The sequence below is a fragment of the Taurulus bubalis genome, assembly GCF_910589615.1.
Source record: "Taurulus bubalis genome assembly, chromosome: 18".
NCBI lineage: Eukaryota > Metazoa > Chordata > Actinopteri > Perciformes > Cottidae > Taurulus > Taurulus bubalis.
In genome coordinates this window covers 17585554-17602564 of record NC_136606.1, presented here as the reverse complement: position 1 = coordinate 17602564, position 17011 = coordinate 17585554, and the positions used below count along the sequence as shown (strand labels likewise).

The 17011-nt window shown below is 46.6% G+C and overlaps 1 protein-coding gene across 1 annotated transcript in view; it reads left to right on the top strand.

Moving 5' to 3' along the window:
- Window positions 1-8562, top strand: part of LOC306750590 (partitioning defective 3 homolog) — a gene marked incomplete at both ends in the record, with an annotated part of 310757 nt that extends 302195 nt beyond the window's left edge. The window contains 2 exons of the mRNA XM_079234040.1: window positions 3161-3261; window positions 8151-8562. Of these exons, the coding sequence (XP_079090166.1) occupies window positions 3161-3261; window positions 8151-8562 (513 nt within the window). The remainder of the gene's footprint in view (window positions 1-3160; window positions 3262-8150) is intronic.
- Between the last annotated feature and the right edge of the window lie 8449 nt (window positions 8563-17011).

Here is a 17011-nt window from a genome sequence, read left to right as displayed (position 1 = left end):
CTATTTGAACAACATATCGCACTCGTAGGATGATTTGGCTGGTTGGGAGTCGGAAAAGCAATACTGTTGCATTGTTCACAGTGTGTGCACAGATGTATGCCTGTACACGCAGTGTGTGTGTGTGTTCGCAGGAGAACAAAGCGATTACACTTCTCTTACGTCGACATCGCAATGCATTTCAGCACTATTACCTCACACGTTCATCCACACAGATCACTTCTCGACGAAAAGGATAAGACTCCAACATTTTGTTGTGCCATTTGTGCATGCTTGTGGAGTCCTTAGTTGATATAGAGATAACCAGCCCAACGTTCACCATGGTTTCCTGGTCTAGGAGCTGCTCGCTCTCAGGCGGATGCTTCGCCCCGGAGCCAAACACCCCGGCGACCACAAATGGACCGGGCCGGCCTGTAATAAATTGGCGGAATTAGGGTTCGCGGACTTAAAGAGAGAATCATTATCCAACTGCCTCTTTCTGTCAGGATGTGGTGTCTCGCTACCATTCTCTCACTTTTGGTCTTGTTCTGTCGGCCCATTAGCAACGTAAATGTCTTCCACATGTCTGTTTGTGTACAGCGGGGCCGAACTGTTCCCTATGTGCTGGGCTATAGGCGCAAAGCATCATGAAGCAGTGTGGGCGGCTAGAGCCATGTGCGAGTGCTGACCCATCACAGCAATCTGCTTTGATTTCTGAAAGGTCCGTGACCGGCTCTGAACCAAGAAACATTACACCGTGGAACTTTTAAAGCTCAACGCCTTCCCAGCTGCTTTCCTGGTCCCCGGATTTTTGATAGCTGCAAATAATTTTCATAATTACCCCCCACCTCCCCCGACTCATCGTCTGTGAACGCTCTTGTGTTTAAACAGGTGATTCCTTTTCTCTGTTTTTTCTCCTCCACCTCCCGGCACCACCAAGGAAGCAGGGGAGAGATACAAGCGTGCCGTATTGACATCATTTTTCACATTATTGGATAAAAACGAACGCGGACGTCTCTCTGATTCGATTTTAACAAATGTCATGTTTTATATGGCATTGTATTCCGGGCCTAACATAGAATAATCTGATTCTCCTCCCCTGGATAATGCCATTACGCTGACAGATTTTCTCTCCTGGCTATTTCTCATGCATTTCTCTTGGCTTGGTGTCACCCAACTCAACCCTTCGGTTTCTAAACCTCCGGATTCCTCGCCACGTCCCTTCAAAATCCTGTTAAAAAAACGTCAGTGTGCGTGACTAATTATTTTCTCACCACCACATTTGGTCCCAGTAAAACACTTTCTCCTTCCCTGTTGCTGTTCATCTGATATTCGTTTAGGTGCTCTACTCTTTCTGAGTTGTGGGGGAACGTGTTGTTGCAGCGAAACCTGAAACATACGAGTCCAATTCACTTCACCCACGTGGAATACTATTATTTTTTGGGACTTGGAGCGCTTGAGGAAGGACTTGTTATTGGCGCTGAGTGAAATGTAATTGCGCTGTTATTGCAGCTGTCCAAGTGAGGAAGAAAGCAGCAAATTTGGATAATTCCTCGAAGACGGTATTGCTGACAGCCTTCCCATCCGCCAGCACACCTTCACCGCATCAATCCAATCTGTCATGCGCTATTACCTCTCCTCTACGACGCGTAGATTGTTCACGTCAGAAAACGTCTTCCCCAGCTCACTGATTCTGAAAACTGTTGGTTAATATCTGCTTAATGCGCACAAACCACGCACACCTGCCCACCACGTTACCGTGGGAGCCTTGTGAAAAGTGACGCTTGGTCAAGCCACGCTTGCAAACACCTCCTCAGCTCGCCTTCTCTGTTTAATTGGCTTGTCGTGTTCTTTCATCAGCCAGCTCGTTAGCGGTGTGCTAGTGTTGAGGGAGATGAAATCTCCATGTCAACCCCGGAGATGATCAAACAACAAACACACATACGCACACACACACACACACTGGCGCAGGTTGGCGGCGGTAGTCGAGTCACACGCAGATCTGTGAAACGAAGCAGTGGCTGTGTATACTCATCTATAGTTTATGTCTTCATACTCGTGGGGCCTGCACAGCATGTGTATTGTGTAAAAAGCACACAAACAGAAGTAGTTAGCATGAGCCGTGGATTGTAAACTCCAAAGGGAAAAAGGGCCAGCAGGCCGTTAGATTGATTCTGAGCCAACAAAGAGACACGTACGCAGCTCCAAAGTCACTGATGTATTAATGAGCTCTGAACATGTCAGAGATAAGGACTTTAAAGTCATTTAACCACATCCACCAAAAATGCATTGAACTGCTTTCTTTCTGGTTCAGTATTTGTGATATGATCAGTACGCTTGAAAGATGGATTATCCTGCAAGCCTCCCGAAAAGATTCCAACCGCTTTTTTCTTTTGGACATACACTTTTTGACAGAAAGATGCTGTTTATGCTCAGGGTGAGATTTGATCTTGAAGCCTGTTCTGTTTTCTGAGATAGTCGTGACATTCTCCATCACCAGCAGCACATTTTGAGAATAGCCCATTTCACCTTTCTACAGGCCAAATCACTTTGTGGGCATTTCTGGGGCTGCATTGGAGTCGCCCTCCTCTATAGACCTGATAGGTGACACACGTTATTCTCCATATACATGCTGCCACTCAGGGAGATCATCAGTGTAAGCAGCATCTGCCACCCTTTGTACGAGAATGACACCCAGTTGTATTTTTCATATAAACCGAATGAGCCTCATGAGATTTCTTGGCAAAGAACAATGCATCACTCGTACTGGTCACTGGTACAATTAAAAAAATAAATGTAAATGACGCCCCAATACGGTTGGTTATTTTAGACCTTTGCTTTCAGGCCTCGTTCTGGGTCAAGAATGTTCTACCAAGGATTGGTAATTGATAGATATTTTCGATATTTCCGTGTATTATTATCAGGGGACTTTTCATCCACTGGCACATGTGCATTGTCATGAAGGAATCACACCTACTAACTACCTGTTCCCTGAGCGTAGCCCAACACACACGAGACATCACACTGACAAACCCCCTGCTGCGCTGGGGGAAATATATTCCATCATCTAAGTGTGTGTGTGTGTGTGTGTGAAGACAGAAATGTCAACCGTTTTGGTTTCCTTTTCTTTTACTGTGTCATAACTGTGCATATCTTGACTCGTGTCGTCTGGCGGATGTTACAGGTGAGCAACGGGACGGCGACGCCAAGCGGCCGCCATTCGGTGACCGTTGAGGCTCAGCAGCAGGAGGACAGAGAGCAGAGGCCGTACAACTCCCTGCCACGGTGAGACCTCGTCTCCTTCCTTCACGCCTCCTCTCTCCCTCCCCTCGTCTGTGACTTATCACGTTCCCCCTGCCCTTTCTCAACCTCTTCATTTGACTTTTTTCTTTTCGATTTCCATCACTTTGGTTCCCTCGTATTTGTCCCTTCACCCTCCTCCCTCTACACTTTCTTTAACGTATCTCTTTGGTTACAAAGTCAATCACCACAAAGACACTTTCAACTCATCTCCAGACGTTTAAATGATTCTGAGCAAAACTCTTTGAATGAAATCATTTAATGTGATCGCTTGGAATTGTTTGACTGATATATACTTCCATTAAGTCAATGTTGACCCTGAGGAAGTGGTGACTTTGTCACAGGCACCACCCTCTCCGATTCTTCCAGCGTAATGAACGGCAGCTCCGGTATCATGCTTTTAAAAAAGGACTTTTCTCTTGGCAATCTCTCTGCTAACACAGCTGGAGTTCAGAGCTACAACCGCTGCTCTTCATCTTCTCCATCTTCCTGTTTTCGATTCTCTCGCATATTTTTCAAAGAGATGCCAATAAAGCTTACCATATCTTACATCTCGGGGCGTCGGGGGAGGGAGAGAGTTTAGTCTGGGTATTTGCATTTCCTGACTTCTCTCTGTGTGTGAGCGTCTGTGCCTCTACAACCCTCTGAAGCTCTCTAATCGCACTTTTGTCGACGCAAATTGCAAAGACCAACCACTGCCGGTGGACAAGTTCTACGCTTTAAGTCTTACATCCTTAAATAGAAAGTCATCAAAGAAACAAACTCTATACCTTTGACTGACTGCGAGATTTAAAGTTAGTCATCAAATAAACACCATTTCCTCTCCATGTCAAATATTTCCACAGTTTCTTTTGCTTTGTGAAATGTACAGTGTGTTCTAAAAAAGTGAGGTCTTAAGTTCCACTGCCTTGCCAGTTTAAACAAAGACAGAACAATTAAAGTGTGTGTCTGTGTGTGTGTGTGTGTGTGTGGTCTTTTCATTTTCTTGGCCAGAGTAACTCTGCTCTCCTGTGATTTGAATCTCCCCCTTTGCACAAACAGCAATCATTTTCTTCATAGCCATCCTCTATCGCTCTGCTGTCTCTGAACAGTCACGGCCGGGTCGATTAAAAACATGTTCCTGTCTATGGCTATGGATTTGCGGTCCACATGGACGCATAATCAATGCGCTGTGTAGAAGCCGGACCGATCCGTGCATCCCCCTTCATAGGTGTTATCGGCTGGCATCTCATGTGATGTGACAGTTGCCTTCGGCCCTCCCCTCTCTCTCCCTCTCTCTCCCTCTCTCTCTCTCTTGGGAAAGTTGTCCCGACCGGCCAAAAGGCCCCGGCGAGGACGCCCTTTGATATGCATTCCTCTCATAATCTCATAGCGTCTTTTAGCAGAGAGTCGCATGAGCTCAGGCTTGACGTTTGACCCCCCGACTGAGGCTTTTCGGAGCTCGTGTCTCGGCGCGTCCCCTCATTAAAGAGCTGAAATCCTACATCCCCAAATTAATATCCACGATTCCCTCTAACTCCATCCACCTCTCTTTTCTTGGAAACCCCTTCGCCCTGTCTTTCTCTTCCAAAACAGGCCTCTTGAGCAGTCAGCCGCAAAAAGGGGACATTCCCTCACAAAACTCCTTCCCAAAGAGCTTCTGGAAGAAGCCGTGGAAGCCGGTTATCTGATGACGGCCAGGCTTAGCCGGCTGTCTGGGATCTGAGGATTGGAAGAGCACTAATGAAGGCTTGTTGTCGGAGCAGGATTAGCGGTGACAGGCAGTGGAGGGGCGAGAGGGGCCGGGAGAGTGTGTTAGTAGGAAAGAGAGACCTCTGATTAGCCTGAAAGGGACGCAGACACACACACACACACACACACACACACACACGCACACATGAATGCGGTCAAGATAAGGTTCTTAAATGTGGTCTGAGCAAACTGCCAGTAGCTCCTCCATCTCGCCATGCAGCCAAAACAACGATGCAAAGAAAACATTATTCCAGGTTTGTAGACAATGTGTCGGTGCACTGTAGCAGCGATTGTTCCGCTGCCCGTTGAGTGCCGTTTGTTTTTTCAGTTCCCCTAATCACTTTGTGTCCGTGCATGTGTATGTATGCACTCTCTCCTCTTCCTCCTCCTCCTCCTCCTCCTCCTCCTCATAAACTCTGATTCTTCCCAGCTGTTTTAAAGAAACAACACGGCGGCCGCAAATGTCTGCGAGCCAACTTCCTGGCTTTGTTTGTTATGTTCTGTCATTCTAAATTTACCCCGCTCTCTGGCATGATGTATTTCCCCCATCCCCTCCCCTCTGTCGATGTAACTAATCTACTTTGTGACATGCTCTGGCACAGGAGTAGAAGTGATAAGAGAGCCGGCTCCCCCGACACATCGATCACGATTGCATTCCTGTGGAACAATGCCATTCCCGCTCTCCCCTCATCGGCCACCGAAGACTTTCCAACCTTTAAATCTGCCGTCTTCTCTCTTCTTTTTCGTCTTTACGAAACCTCGGAGGTCGCGCTGGAAACGCGGATCGCAGGCCCGTCCCGGCTCCCTCCCTCGTGAGCGGCGCTGGCCGCTCGGCGAGCCAAGCCGGGGTGTAAACGCATGGCGGCTCGCCCAGACAGCAAAAGCCCAGATACGGAGCATGTGGTGGGGCTCGCTCTGCATCTGCCCCGCCGCCAGTTACCCACGTGCTAACACGCACGCCGCATGCGGGCACCCGCTCATACTCGGATCATGTGTTTGTGCACATACATGCGTACACATTTGTCCTGGCATGATGTAGACTGGCATTACGGGGCTGAGATAGACCACTCGGGCATTTCATTAGTAGTGCTGGAAATGTGGGACTCGCATTAGAGATACATGGAGATTTTAACTAACTGGCTAGAAAGAAGAAAATACAGTTATTCAAATGTTTTACTATTTGCTTGAAATCACAAAATCCTTGAGGTGAGATTTTGGGTCTTCTTCTCAGACTGGTGGAAAGAAAACATCCAGAATACACATGCTGGTGTATAACTTCACAGCTGTAGATTTTCTCTTGAATTATTAAAGTCAAGTCAACTTTATTAACAACAATACAACATGTGCAAGACATACAGAACATTTAAATTACGTTTCCCTCTTATCCCCGGTGCAAACAGCATTTAAACATGAAACACAAAATACAAGATACAAGTTAAAAGTTTGTATTACGCCTCGTTCATACAAAGTTAACATTTTATAAACTTGTAATACACAAAGATTGTTGTCGCAATGTAAGTAATCAAATGGGGAAGTTTCATGGTAATATATATTAGTATATATTTTTTTTTCATGTATGCAATTTAAATCCATTAAATACTCAACAGTCTGTCTTCTCTAAATGAGTTTTTTTCTCACTCTGATCCAGAAACCTCCACTTCAGCCGCACTTACAAACACTTTGCAGAAGGGTTTGTTTATATATAATTCATAGCCTGATTTATAAAACATTTTATTTGCTAATAAAATGTCTGTTGACTATTTTCTGATTTATGGGGTGAGACAAAGACATACCCTAAACTCCCTCTGTAAAAGAGCTTTGACTCTAATACGTCTCCCTTTACGTCGTCTTGGCTGTCAGCGGCCTCTGATACATCCCTGTTAGGGAACACACTGTGTGTGTGTGTGTGTGTGTGTGTGTGTGTGTGTAGTGTATAGTACGCCGTCAGCGCTTAACACACAGCTATAAATCAAGCTTTAGAGAATGTACCTTTTACTTTTAGTCGTCAGATGTATCATCTACGTCATGTTTTACCTGTCGAGCAACATCGCAATATGAATAAAATAAGAACTCAAGGTCCAAGCTACATTTCACTGTCATCCTCTCCGTTGTGAGATTTCAGTTTTAGAGAAAACTAAATGTATTTTGTGAGAAACAAAAGAGTCTTGGGCGATAAATAGGGCCTCCCCGTCTCGAGACTCTGCGATGAGACTCGTCCGGATAAGACATGCGGGCGCTTTGTCCTGAAAGCTCTCCGGGTCCCTCGTCTCCCTCTTCAGGCTTGTGTGCCGTGAACTCAAAAGCCTTTTAAGCACTCAGCGGGTCAGTGAGGTGTGAATGGGATTTCTCTTAGCACCCCTGACGCAAAAGACACTGTCACAGGTCGACCATCGCACGCCGGCCCTTAATGGATCCTAATAACGGAGGAGCAGCCTCAACACTTTAGCCAAAGACCTGGCAGTTCCCGCTTTCCGGGGACAATTTCCGGAAAAGGGACGCATGTACGGCGGAAGGCGTCATTTCTTGTTTTTTTCCGGTATGAGAGATAATACGCGTTCATCTCGGGCTGTCCTGTCAGCGCGAGGTCCTGACAGGCAAACGGAAGATGAGTAGAAGGCGGATAGCGCCGCGAGGGCCGCCATTACTCTGTCTGCGCTGTAAGTGCACCCGTCTGCATCTCCAAAAAGGAGTTAAATGGATGAAAGCAGCCATTTTTCTCAGGGAGGTTTTAGCATTTGTGTTTGTTTACGATGTAGAACTAATCGCGCTGTGGGCATTGTGAGGCTTCCCCCCGTTTGTCTCTTTCATGTCCTCCATGTCCCAGGATTCAGTGTAATCATGCAGCGGACTATGACACATCTTCCTTTGAGTCACTCGTGTTGCCTTCAGTATTTTAACTCAATCCCCCCTTTTGAATCCGACAAAATGGGAAAATGGCCACATTCTCTGCTGAAGTGCGGTTTCTTTTGAATTCCTCTTCAATAGCGCTGACCCAGGGGCCGCTACGGGAAAGAAAAAGGAAAAGCAATCTTTTCTGAGCAGTTGCTCTCCTCTTTTGGTCCCTTTTAGTTTCAGGCGCTAGTTTAAGGTGACTCACTCAACAAAGCGATTGACCTCTTTACCTGTTTCTGTGTGTGTTTTAGGCAACCTCGAAAGAACCCCAGCACGGCGTCCCAGGAGTCGTGGGACAAGGCGTACGCGCCGGCTGAGGGATTCCAGACGTCCAAGGGGAACCCGCGCTACTCCGGCAGCCACGGGTCGCGTAACGGCTACCTGGCGACGTCCAGCTTCAACGCCCGCGTCCTGCTGGAGACCCAGGAGCTGCTGAGGCAGGAGCAGAGGCGCAGAGAGCAGGAGGCCAGCAAGACCAGGCCGCCTCCCGCGCCGGAGACCCCCGCCGGCAGAGACCACGCCCAGGCCCCGGGCCCCGCCCCGGTGAAGGCCCCGCCTCAGTCCAAGGGCCCCTACAGACAGGACGTACCCCCGTCGCCCTCTCAGCTCGCCAAGCTCAGCCGGCTGCAGGGGTCAGAGAAAGGGAGGCTTTTCTACTCCTGAGACAGGGACGAGACTTCTGGACCGGTTCTAAGGAGCATTAGCAGGGAAAATCACAAAGAGGGAAATGAGTCTTTATGAAATGCTGAGATACAAAGATTTTTATAAGACTGTGGACAGAAAGTGTTTATATGTAAAACAAAAAAAAATGTTTTTTTGAACGATATGAACCATCAAAAAGAAATGAGACGTTTTACTGTCCGCAGTCGTGATCGTCTATATACGTGTAAAAGTGCCTTCTAGTCCACCGATTGTTCAGCATTGGCCCGTTTGCTGTCCTCCACCCCGCTGTGAGCCATCCATCTCACACAATCACACACACATCACACACACATCACACATGCCGGCGGGCGCTCGTGGGGATGAGGCCGTTCATGGGCACTTTGACCGGCAGTCATGTGAGTGTGTAGTTTGTGTGCACGTATGAGTGCTGGAGTTGGCATGTGGGGAGTCAGAGCTTTTGGTTTTGAGCATGACCGCTCACCCCAGCCTCGGTGTCCCCTTTGGTTCCAGATACTTACCCCCCCCCTTGCTATGAATGCATATGAATATGATAATCCTGAATCCACTCGTCCCCTGCTGGCTGCTTCTTTCTCTCCACACCGTCACCCTCAGCAAACGGCCATCTCCTTCATCCCTCCCCTGTCCCGCCCACACACCGGGAATCCAGCAGTGTAAACGGGGTCAGGTCTGGGTTATTAATTAATGGAACCTCATTAAAAATGAATGGGGCCCCTTTTGTGTATGTATGTTGTCATGTATGGCGAGAGAGAGAAAAGAAGCGGCGACCTTGCCAGCGTGTATCTGGCCCCGTCCTCGCCGAGAATGATTGTGCTGTAACCGAAGCCCGCTGGCCCTCGGGTGTCTGAGTTGTTCCTCTGAATATTTCATCAGGGTGGTTTCATAGGAAACCACATCGCCCCGGCAGTCGGCGGCCTCGGTGCGGGACGACCGCCTCCCCATCGGCCCGACACAATGGAGCTGATTTTGTTTCCCTTTCTTGATCATTTCCATTTGTAGGAAACCACTGGGAAGGCTGCTTGTGGTTCAATCAATAATTACTGGTGCATTTTCAGTGTGTGTGTGTGTGTGTGAGAGAGAGAGAGTGTGTATATGCGTGTGTATGTATGTCAGTTGTGATGATATTATCACTGAATATGGGAATGCATTGCTGCATGTAATGATCTCTCCCCGCTGCACAGCCGGCCCAGCAACACGTCCCCTGTTGGAAGTCTTTGTCATGCAAATGTCTACATGGTTACCCAAATATACGGCCAAGACTTCTCTGGCTGTGGAAATCAGGTGTCAGTAATAATCCTCTACCCCGATTATGGAAAGCAGGTTTCTGGCTTACACAATGTTTATGAATTAGCTGGAAAAATCCAACTGTTGCCTGTTTTCTTATGCATGTAAACACACCGCTTTCTGGGAAGAGTGCAGGAAGTTACAAACTATGCAACGCGATATCTGAACATGAATTCTGTTACCACTCTCAATGAAATAACACCGAGGCCTCGACACGACTAGCATAAGTAAACGAGACCATCTGTACGATGTGCTTCTTATGGTCATTTTTAAATGCTTGTCCAAAAAAAAGTAAATGAAACATTCACGTCCCATTGATAAACCGTCAAATGAATATGTGCATCTAAACTTGTTATTGCCAGAGCCCCGGGGTTATGAATAAGACCAGAATCCTAATTAGGATAAAGTCCCTGTTTTCTATTCGGTATGCAATGCTTAGAATATGTTAGGAGTACAGGAAAAAATATGTTCTCACACATAAAAGAGAATATGAAACACAGTATATTATGTTTGTTTATCTACCAATGATCCTGTGTGTGTGTGTGTGTGTGTGTGTGTGTGTGTGGACATGTGTTTAAGTGTCTGAGAACGCTGCCAGTAACTGTATGCTCCAATATGTCTATGAATATGTCTTGGCAGCCATATGAACCACTTGGCTGCTGAGTGGGAGAAGAGCAGAGGAGTAGGAGGCAGAGAAATGGGAGGCCTGACCTTGCAGATGATTCAGTCAATGGAGTAATCACCACTATTCCTCTGAGTCTGCAGTACAAGCACGAGGTTACCAGCAAGGCTGCGCTCACTTTGGCTTTGACTTCTTCTTCTTTTTCTTCTTCTGTCACTTTCACATTCACGCTTGTTTGTGTGTTGTTCTGGGGCAGAATCAGTGTTTGTGTGTGTGTGTGTGTGTGTGTGTGTATCTGACACAGAAGCGGTTTTAACTGGCGTCCCCATGTGTTTTATGAGTCCCCATCATGAGCTGTGGAGGGCTTTAAGTGCCTGCCATATCTAACATGTTTTTTTTTCTCCTCGTATGCAAATTTGATAATATCCCATAATGCACGTTTATTATTTCTGTTATGTAATTGATGTTTGTGCGGCGCCTCTGTGACACATGGATTCTTCCCATGAAGCTATTGTTTCGAGAGATTATTCTCTTTTTTTATCCTGGGAGAAATGAGAAAATATATTGTTATTGTTCCATTGTGTTTTTATGACCATCCCTCATATTTTATTATTCACAATATGGTATTATGGTGGTAAAAAATGACTTATATGTAAGCACAGTGCAATTTTCCATTTTACAAGAGTGTCATTAAGGACGGTTTCTGCCATTCTCTGTACATACGATATAACCTTTTTTTTCAGTCAATAAATTGAGGGTGAATTAAAATTCTTGTAACAATAATTTCCCTTGATTGTCCTGCTTAAACATTCACTAACGGTCTCTCTGCTTGTGACAAGCAGTGACATAGGTTTGCAGTCTTTAAAATATGACATTAAGGATTTAAGAGTTCAAAATGAAACGCAGATTGTAAAAAAAAAAAAGTCCCATTGTAATGATGAATTTCAGATGTATTTAGTTGAGAAGATGTATTAATATGATTAGTCATCTGGTGGCCAGATCCTCCCTCGTATCTTTAACAGCTAAAAAAAGACAAATAATCAGGATTCCGCTCTTAACTGGAGGAATGTTGAAACTAGTTGGACCTCTGCAACAGCTTCAGCTTTCCTTTTGGCACAAGCTCAAAATGTGGCTCCTACATTTGTTGCAATGGCGGTGAAAACGTCCGATCAGAACAGATCCTCCCTGTGTCTCCATCCCTGTAATCTCCATTCCTGATCGGTCAATTTAACGGCCTCAAACTGGCTGAACTTCTAATAACATCTTGTGATAAAGACAATAGTCAAATTTATGATGTTCAACTTGGTGGAGGGGGGGTTAGAATTTGGCCCTGCATCACAGAGCTCCTGCCAGGGCCGTCTTCATCCTGAGGAAGGGAGAGGACTTTGAAAGAATCAATCTGGTCAGAGTGGAAATATACTAGAAAGCACATGCTTCCGGGAAAAAGCCACTCGTCTATAAATCACCTTTGGGGATGCGGATGAAATTAAGATGAAGAGGGAGAGCAGACCAAACTGTGGAGATGTGCCCAGACTGTGAATGGTCAGAGGAGCTTTTACCCTAAATAATACCTCGGGGGGGGGGGGGAACCAAGAACTACCCAATTTGGACAGCCGACCAAGCCACATCCATCCCACTGCTGCTGTACATTAGCACCTGGAATGTATGTCTGACTCTGTCACATTGGTCCGGGTGGTTAGTCTCTTACGTTGGGAACAAAATGCTAAATTGAATATATTTGGCCAAATGAGACCAGAGGGATTTAGCCTTTAAAAATAAACATCCATGCTGATGAGGTCAAGGATGGTCCACACCGTGTGACAGCAATGCTAAATGCTAAGCGCATACATTTTTACCGTTTAATAGACAATAAAGAATATTTATTGGGGTGTATTTCATGCTAACCCCCCACTATATCCTCCTCTGAATACACAATGATTTAACATGGGAAGTGTGAGGTGGACCAGCCCTGGGCGACAGCCCCCCTCTCCCAGCAGCTGTTTGTGCAGATGTAAGGTGACAGTAATCAATACTGATTATTAAAGTGGGAACACCATCTCGAGTGTGTGATTAATCTTCATTCCCCCATGTTTACAGAGGCTCCTCTGGCCCGTTCGCCTCAGAGGGGGAGCGCTCCCCATTATCCGTCCCCAGAGACGAGGAGAAAAGCGAAACGGCGTCGCCATTAAAGATACTCACTGTCACTGTGGAGGACGGCGGGCGCACGTCGTCAGCGGGACGGGGCCCACACGGGCTGCAGCGGTATCCAAGAACAAAAGGAACTGGAGTTTGTGCTCACATATATAGCATATATATATATATATATATATATATATATATATATATATATATATATAGCTTTGACTGTGTTCATTTTTAATGGTGAGAAAAACACACATTTCCAGCCCTGTGTGCAATGTGTTTTAAAATAGATGTAAAGCTGGGATAACATTGTTTTATAAAATCATAATAAGGAAATGTTTTTGTCCGATGTATTTGCAAAGTCTGCCAATGTTTGTTCTGAACATATCTGCAAAACGTCCCTGAGAGCGAATTCAAATAGTTTTCTCTCCAAAATCTCTCTGTGAAAACGTGATGAATGGTTTGTGGCTTCGTTCAGGCAACTAAAGCTCTGGTTAGGGTGAAAGAAAACATTGTGATCCTCGACTGGAATCACAAAGCAGAGCCTGTTCACTTAATTTTTTTTACCACAACAAAGTAGATTTAGATCTTTGCCTCCTTTGTAACTTGCTCTGCTGGTGGGAGCGTCCTTAGCGCCGCCGTACATGTAAAACCACAACGCCTCACGCCAGCGTGCCACCCAGCCTGTGACCTTGCTGGTAACCAACACAGTGTGTGTGTTCAGCACGGTGCACCCAGTTGCTCTTTACAAAAGTTAAGTCCTGTAACCTTGCCGCGTGGCAGCTACTGTGGAACAAACACTTCATCATCCTTGCTCCACTGCATCCACAATCAAATTCAGATTAATGTTTAAAACAGAAAAACAAAACAAAAATCAAATTACAGCCACTTAAGGGTATGGATTGTTTGGTTTGGGGGCATTTATGCTACCAGGTCAATTAAAGTAAGAATCAATAAAACAATAATGAAACAATAATGAGACTCTGGCGTCACGTGGAGGGGGAGAATGAAAACAACCCGAGGTGATAATGCTAATCGCTGGTATACGGCGTGCAGGTATGAATCATGTATTTACAGTGGGGGGGAGAGCCGGCTCCATATGCAGATGTACCTTTGATATGCATCGTTGGCGCACCATTAACATTTTTTGGAACCGGGCTGAAGGCTCCCGGTGCCTCTCGACTCCATCGCCTGTGACTGCAACAGATGGTTCCCCCCCCCCCTCCCCCTTTTCTCCCAAGGCTCCTCCCCCCCCTCCCCCCTGTGTACTCCCCCACAGGTGTCAGCCCCCCTCCTCCCCCACCCCTCCCCGTCGTTAAATAATCAGCAGCAGCCGCCTCGTCCCGCCTCCCTTTCCCCGTCCTTCCTCTGTTTAATCCGCTCTCACCCTCCTCTCCTCGCCTCCCCTCTTCCTCTGGAGGACCCCCACCCCATCACTCAGCACCTGTGAGGATCCCAACGAGAGAAGATAAGGCCTTCTCTCTCCGTGAGTGGGAGATGATGGGGGAAGGAGGTCAGGTAGAACAAAGAGGGAGAAAGCGCATGGAGACATTGGGAATTCTTGACAGCTGTTTCGTTCGGAAGGCAATCTCCTCTCGCGGGGACCATATCTGAAAACGACGAGGCTAGGAAAGGGAGAAAAGAAGAGAGAGTGGCTGCATTCTCAGGCAGAAAAAGGGAATAGAGGAAGATCTTTAGGAAAGTTCAGAGGATTAATTTGACACAAGGTAGAGAGGATGGTAGAAGGCAAAGAGGAGGAAGAAGGGGGGGAATAAAAAATGCTTTCTTTGTCGGAGTAATTGCTCTCAGCCAGTCTAGTGTGCAAACTGGGGAGAGATTATGGGATTTATTCCCATGTAGATTTCCAACGGAGACGCTTTGCCGGAGCCATTCTGTTCCCTTCAGCGGAACGTGTGGCCTGGGATGTTCTCGGTATAAATCCATAAATACATAAATACTGCTGGAGCACCATGCCTTTTATTTCCCAGGACAGTGAGGCGGAGCGGGTGCACACGGATCAGATGTGCGTGCGTGTCAAGGCAAACAAATGAAGTGTCAACATAAATGACAACACAGTATATGTATTTAGCGTATGGGAAGCGGAGTGGCAGCCTGCAAACGGCACAGGCTTTTGTTTTGCAGCCGGGAAACAAGGCTTTGTTCAGTGTCAGAAGGCAGAGCCTCTTTCACGGAAACATACTAATCTCTACAGTTAAAAGTGGATAACGCAGAAGCCAGCCAGACGGATGGAAATACTAATTATAGATGCTATCGCACGAGTAGATATTCGGCAGAATAATTCCTTTATTTGATGTTGAAAACCAAGAAACAACCTGGATTTGGGGGAAGAGATTATTATGAGATCAAAACCGCGGCGCATATTTGCATTTGTTGTGCTACTTTGTTTACCAAAATACTTCAAACAATGTATTACCATTTCAAAGCTGATAAAGTCCGGGTAATTCCATGTCCACACATGAAAACAAGATAAAATTGTGTTTGCCGATTTCATTTGATTATATATATACTGGCTTGCCGGCACGCTGGGAGTAAAAGTGCAGCTGTGAACCATCAGCTCGTCTTCGCGGTGAACTTGTGCCGACTCTCTCGGACTCAAGCGGCGTCGCGTGCATGAGAAGACGCCTCAAAGGCTCCTCCCTGAAGAATCAAAGTCGGCCTCTGTTGGAGGAGAAACTGTCATTCCTCACGTTTGCTTTCCACATGTGTCGCCAATCAAACGGCCCTCAGAACACCTCCTGTTTTCAATCAGGCCCTTTGATGGGCTTGAGTAAGGGGTCCTGGATGTTTCCCTGTAGTGCGTGTGTGTGTGCGTGTGTGTGTGTGTGTGTGTGTGTGTTGTGAGTGAGGAACATGACAGGTCCCATTACCTTCGATGCAGCCCACCAGGGAATGCCCCTAGTTGCCCACAAGCTTCTGTTTCTACAGTAACGTGTCTAATCACACTAGCGAGAACAAACAGCAGCAGTTTTTACAGCCCTGCATCACACCAGAGCTAAGCCGCTGTCCCGCAAACAGTTCTGAGGCTCCAGGCGAGACAGCGCATAATAAAACCCTTTTAATGAAGTTGCATCACAACCCAAGCAGAAACCCCAAGTGTTTCAAGTACTCTGTTGCAGGTTTTCACGGCGACCTCAAGTCCCACTGGAGCGTAAATAAAATGTTTTGAGTAAAACATCAAGCCCAAGCTTTCAGAACAAGGGTGGGTGGTGTGTGTGGGTGGTGTGTGTGTGTGTGTTTGTGTGTGTGGGGGGGGGGGGGTGTAGTCTTAACACATGCTTGTTATCTTGATTGTTTTCTCCCCGCTTGTGTCGCCTTCGGGGCTGCAGCCCAACCCAGGCAGCGTGTGACGCTCCGTGGGTGGCAGGATAAGAAAGGGCCTCAGGTTGGATTGGCACAGGAAGAGGAGGTCCTGTTGGGGGCGGGGCTACTGTAGCTTGGTTGGGACCAATTGTGGCCCAAGGGGACCCAATTTCATGGTGTGCGCTGGGGGTCAGTGATATGGCGGCATATCAGATGGTGACCTTCCAGTTGATGACTACCATGTGCCCGGCAGCAACGCAGATCAAGATTCGCAATCTGCCGAATTATTCTGTTATAAAAAAGATGCATCTGCCACTGGAGTAGACATGAAATGTGTTGATAAGAGCCTGAGATAAGAGAAAGCACGTCACATAACATCATCTGACTTTACAGCTGGTGGAAAAAACTGCAGATGCAATTTCAGATATTCAAAAGAAAGTTTCTTAGAACTACAGTAACTCCTGTTTTATTCTACTAAAATCAGTAACTATTACGACCTTAATTGTTTCACTTGAAATGTAATTCAATGCAAACAAATCATGTATAGCCTACCGTAGAAGTTGGGTTACAAGCCGCTACTACGTTCGGTGGTTGTGCCCGCTAATTCCCTGCTGTAGCCAGCTAGTGCTGCTGCTAGTTCCCCGCTAACTTCCGCTAGCTCTCCGCTAGTTCCCCGACAACCACCGAAGGCTCAACGCCCGACTCGGGCAGAGGGGACGCGGGCAGTAGCAGCAGCGGGGAGCTAGCAGCAGCGGAGAGCTAGCAGCAGCGGAGAGCTAGCAGCAGCGCTAGCTGGCTACAGCGGGGACAACCACCGAAGGTAGTAGCGGCTTGTAACCCGGCTTTTACGGTAGTATTATTTGCAGTGTTGTTTTTGTCTTGGCTGTTTTTCAGATTAGTCTGATTCTTGAAATACGCACACAAATCCAGTTTCTCTCAACAGATGTTTTGAGTATGACTGTGACATAAAATCATAATTTCAGGCTTCCTTCTTCTCAGCTACAGCAGAAAAAGATTGAACATATAACTTGGGACAAAAATAGTCAAATACAAATAGATCCA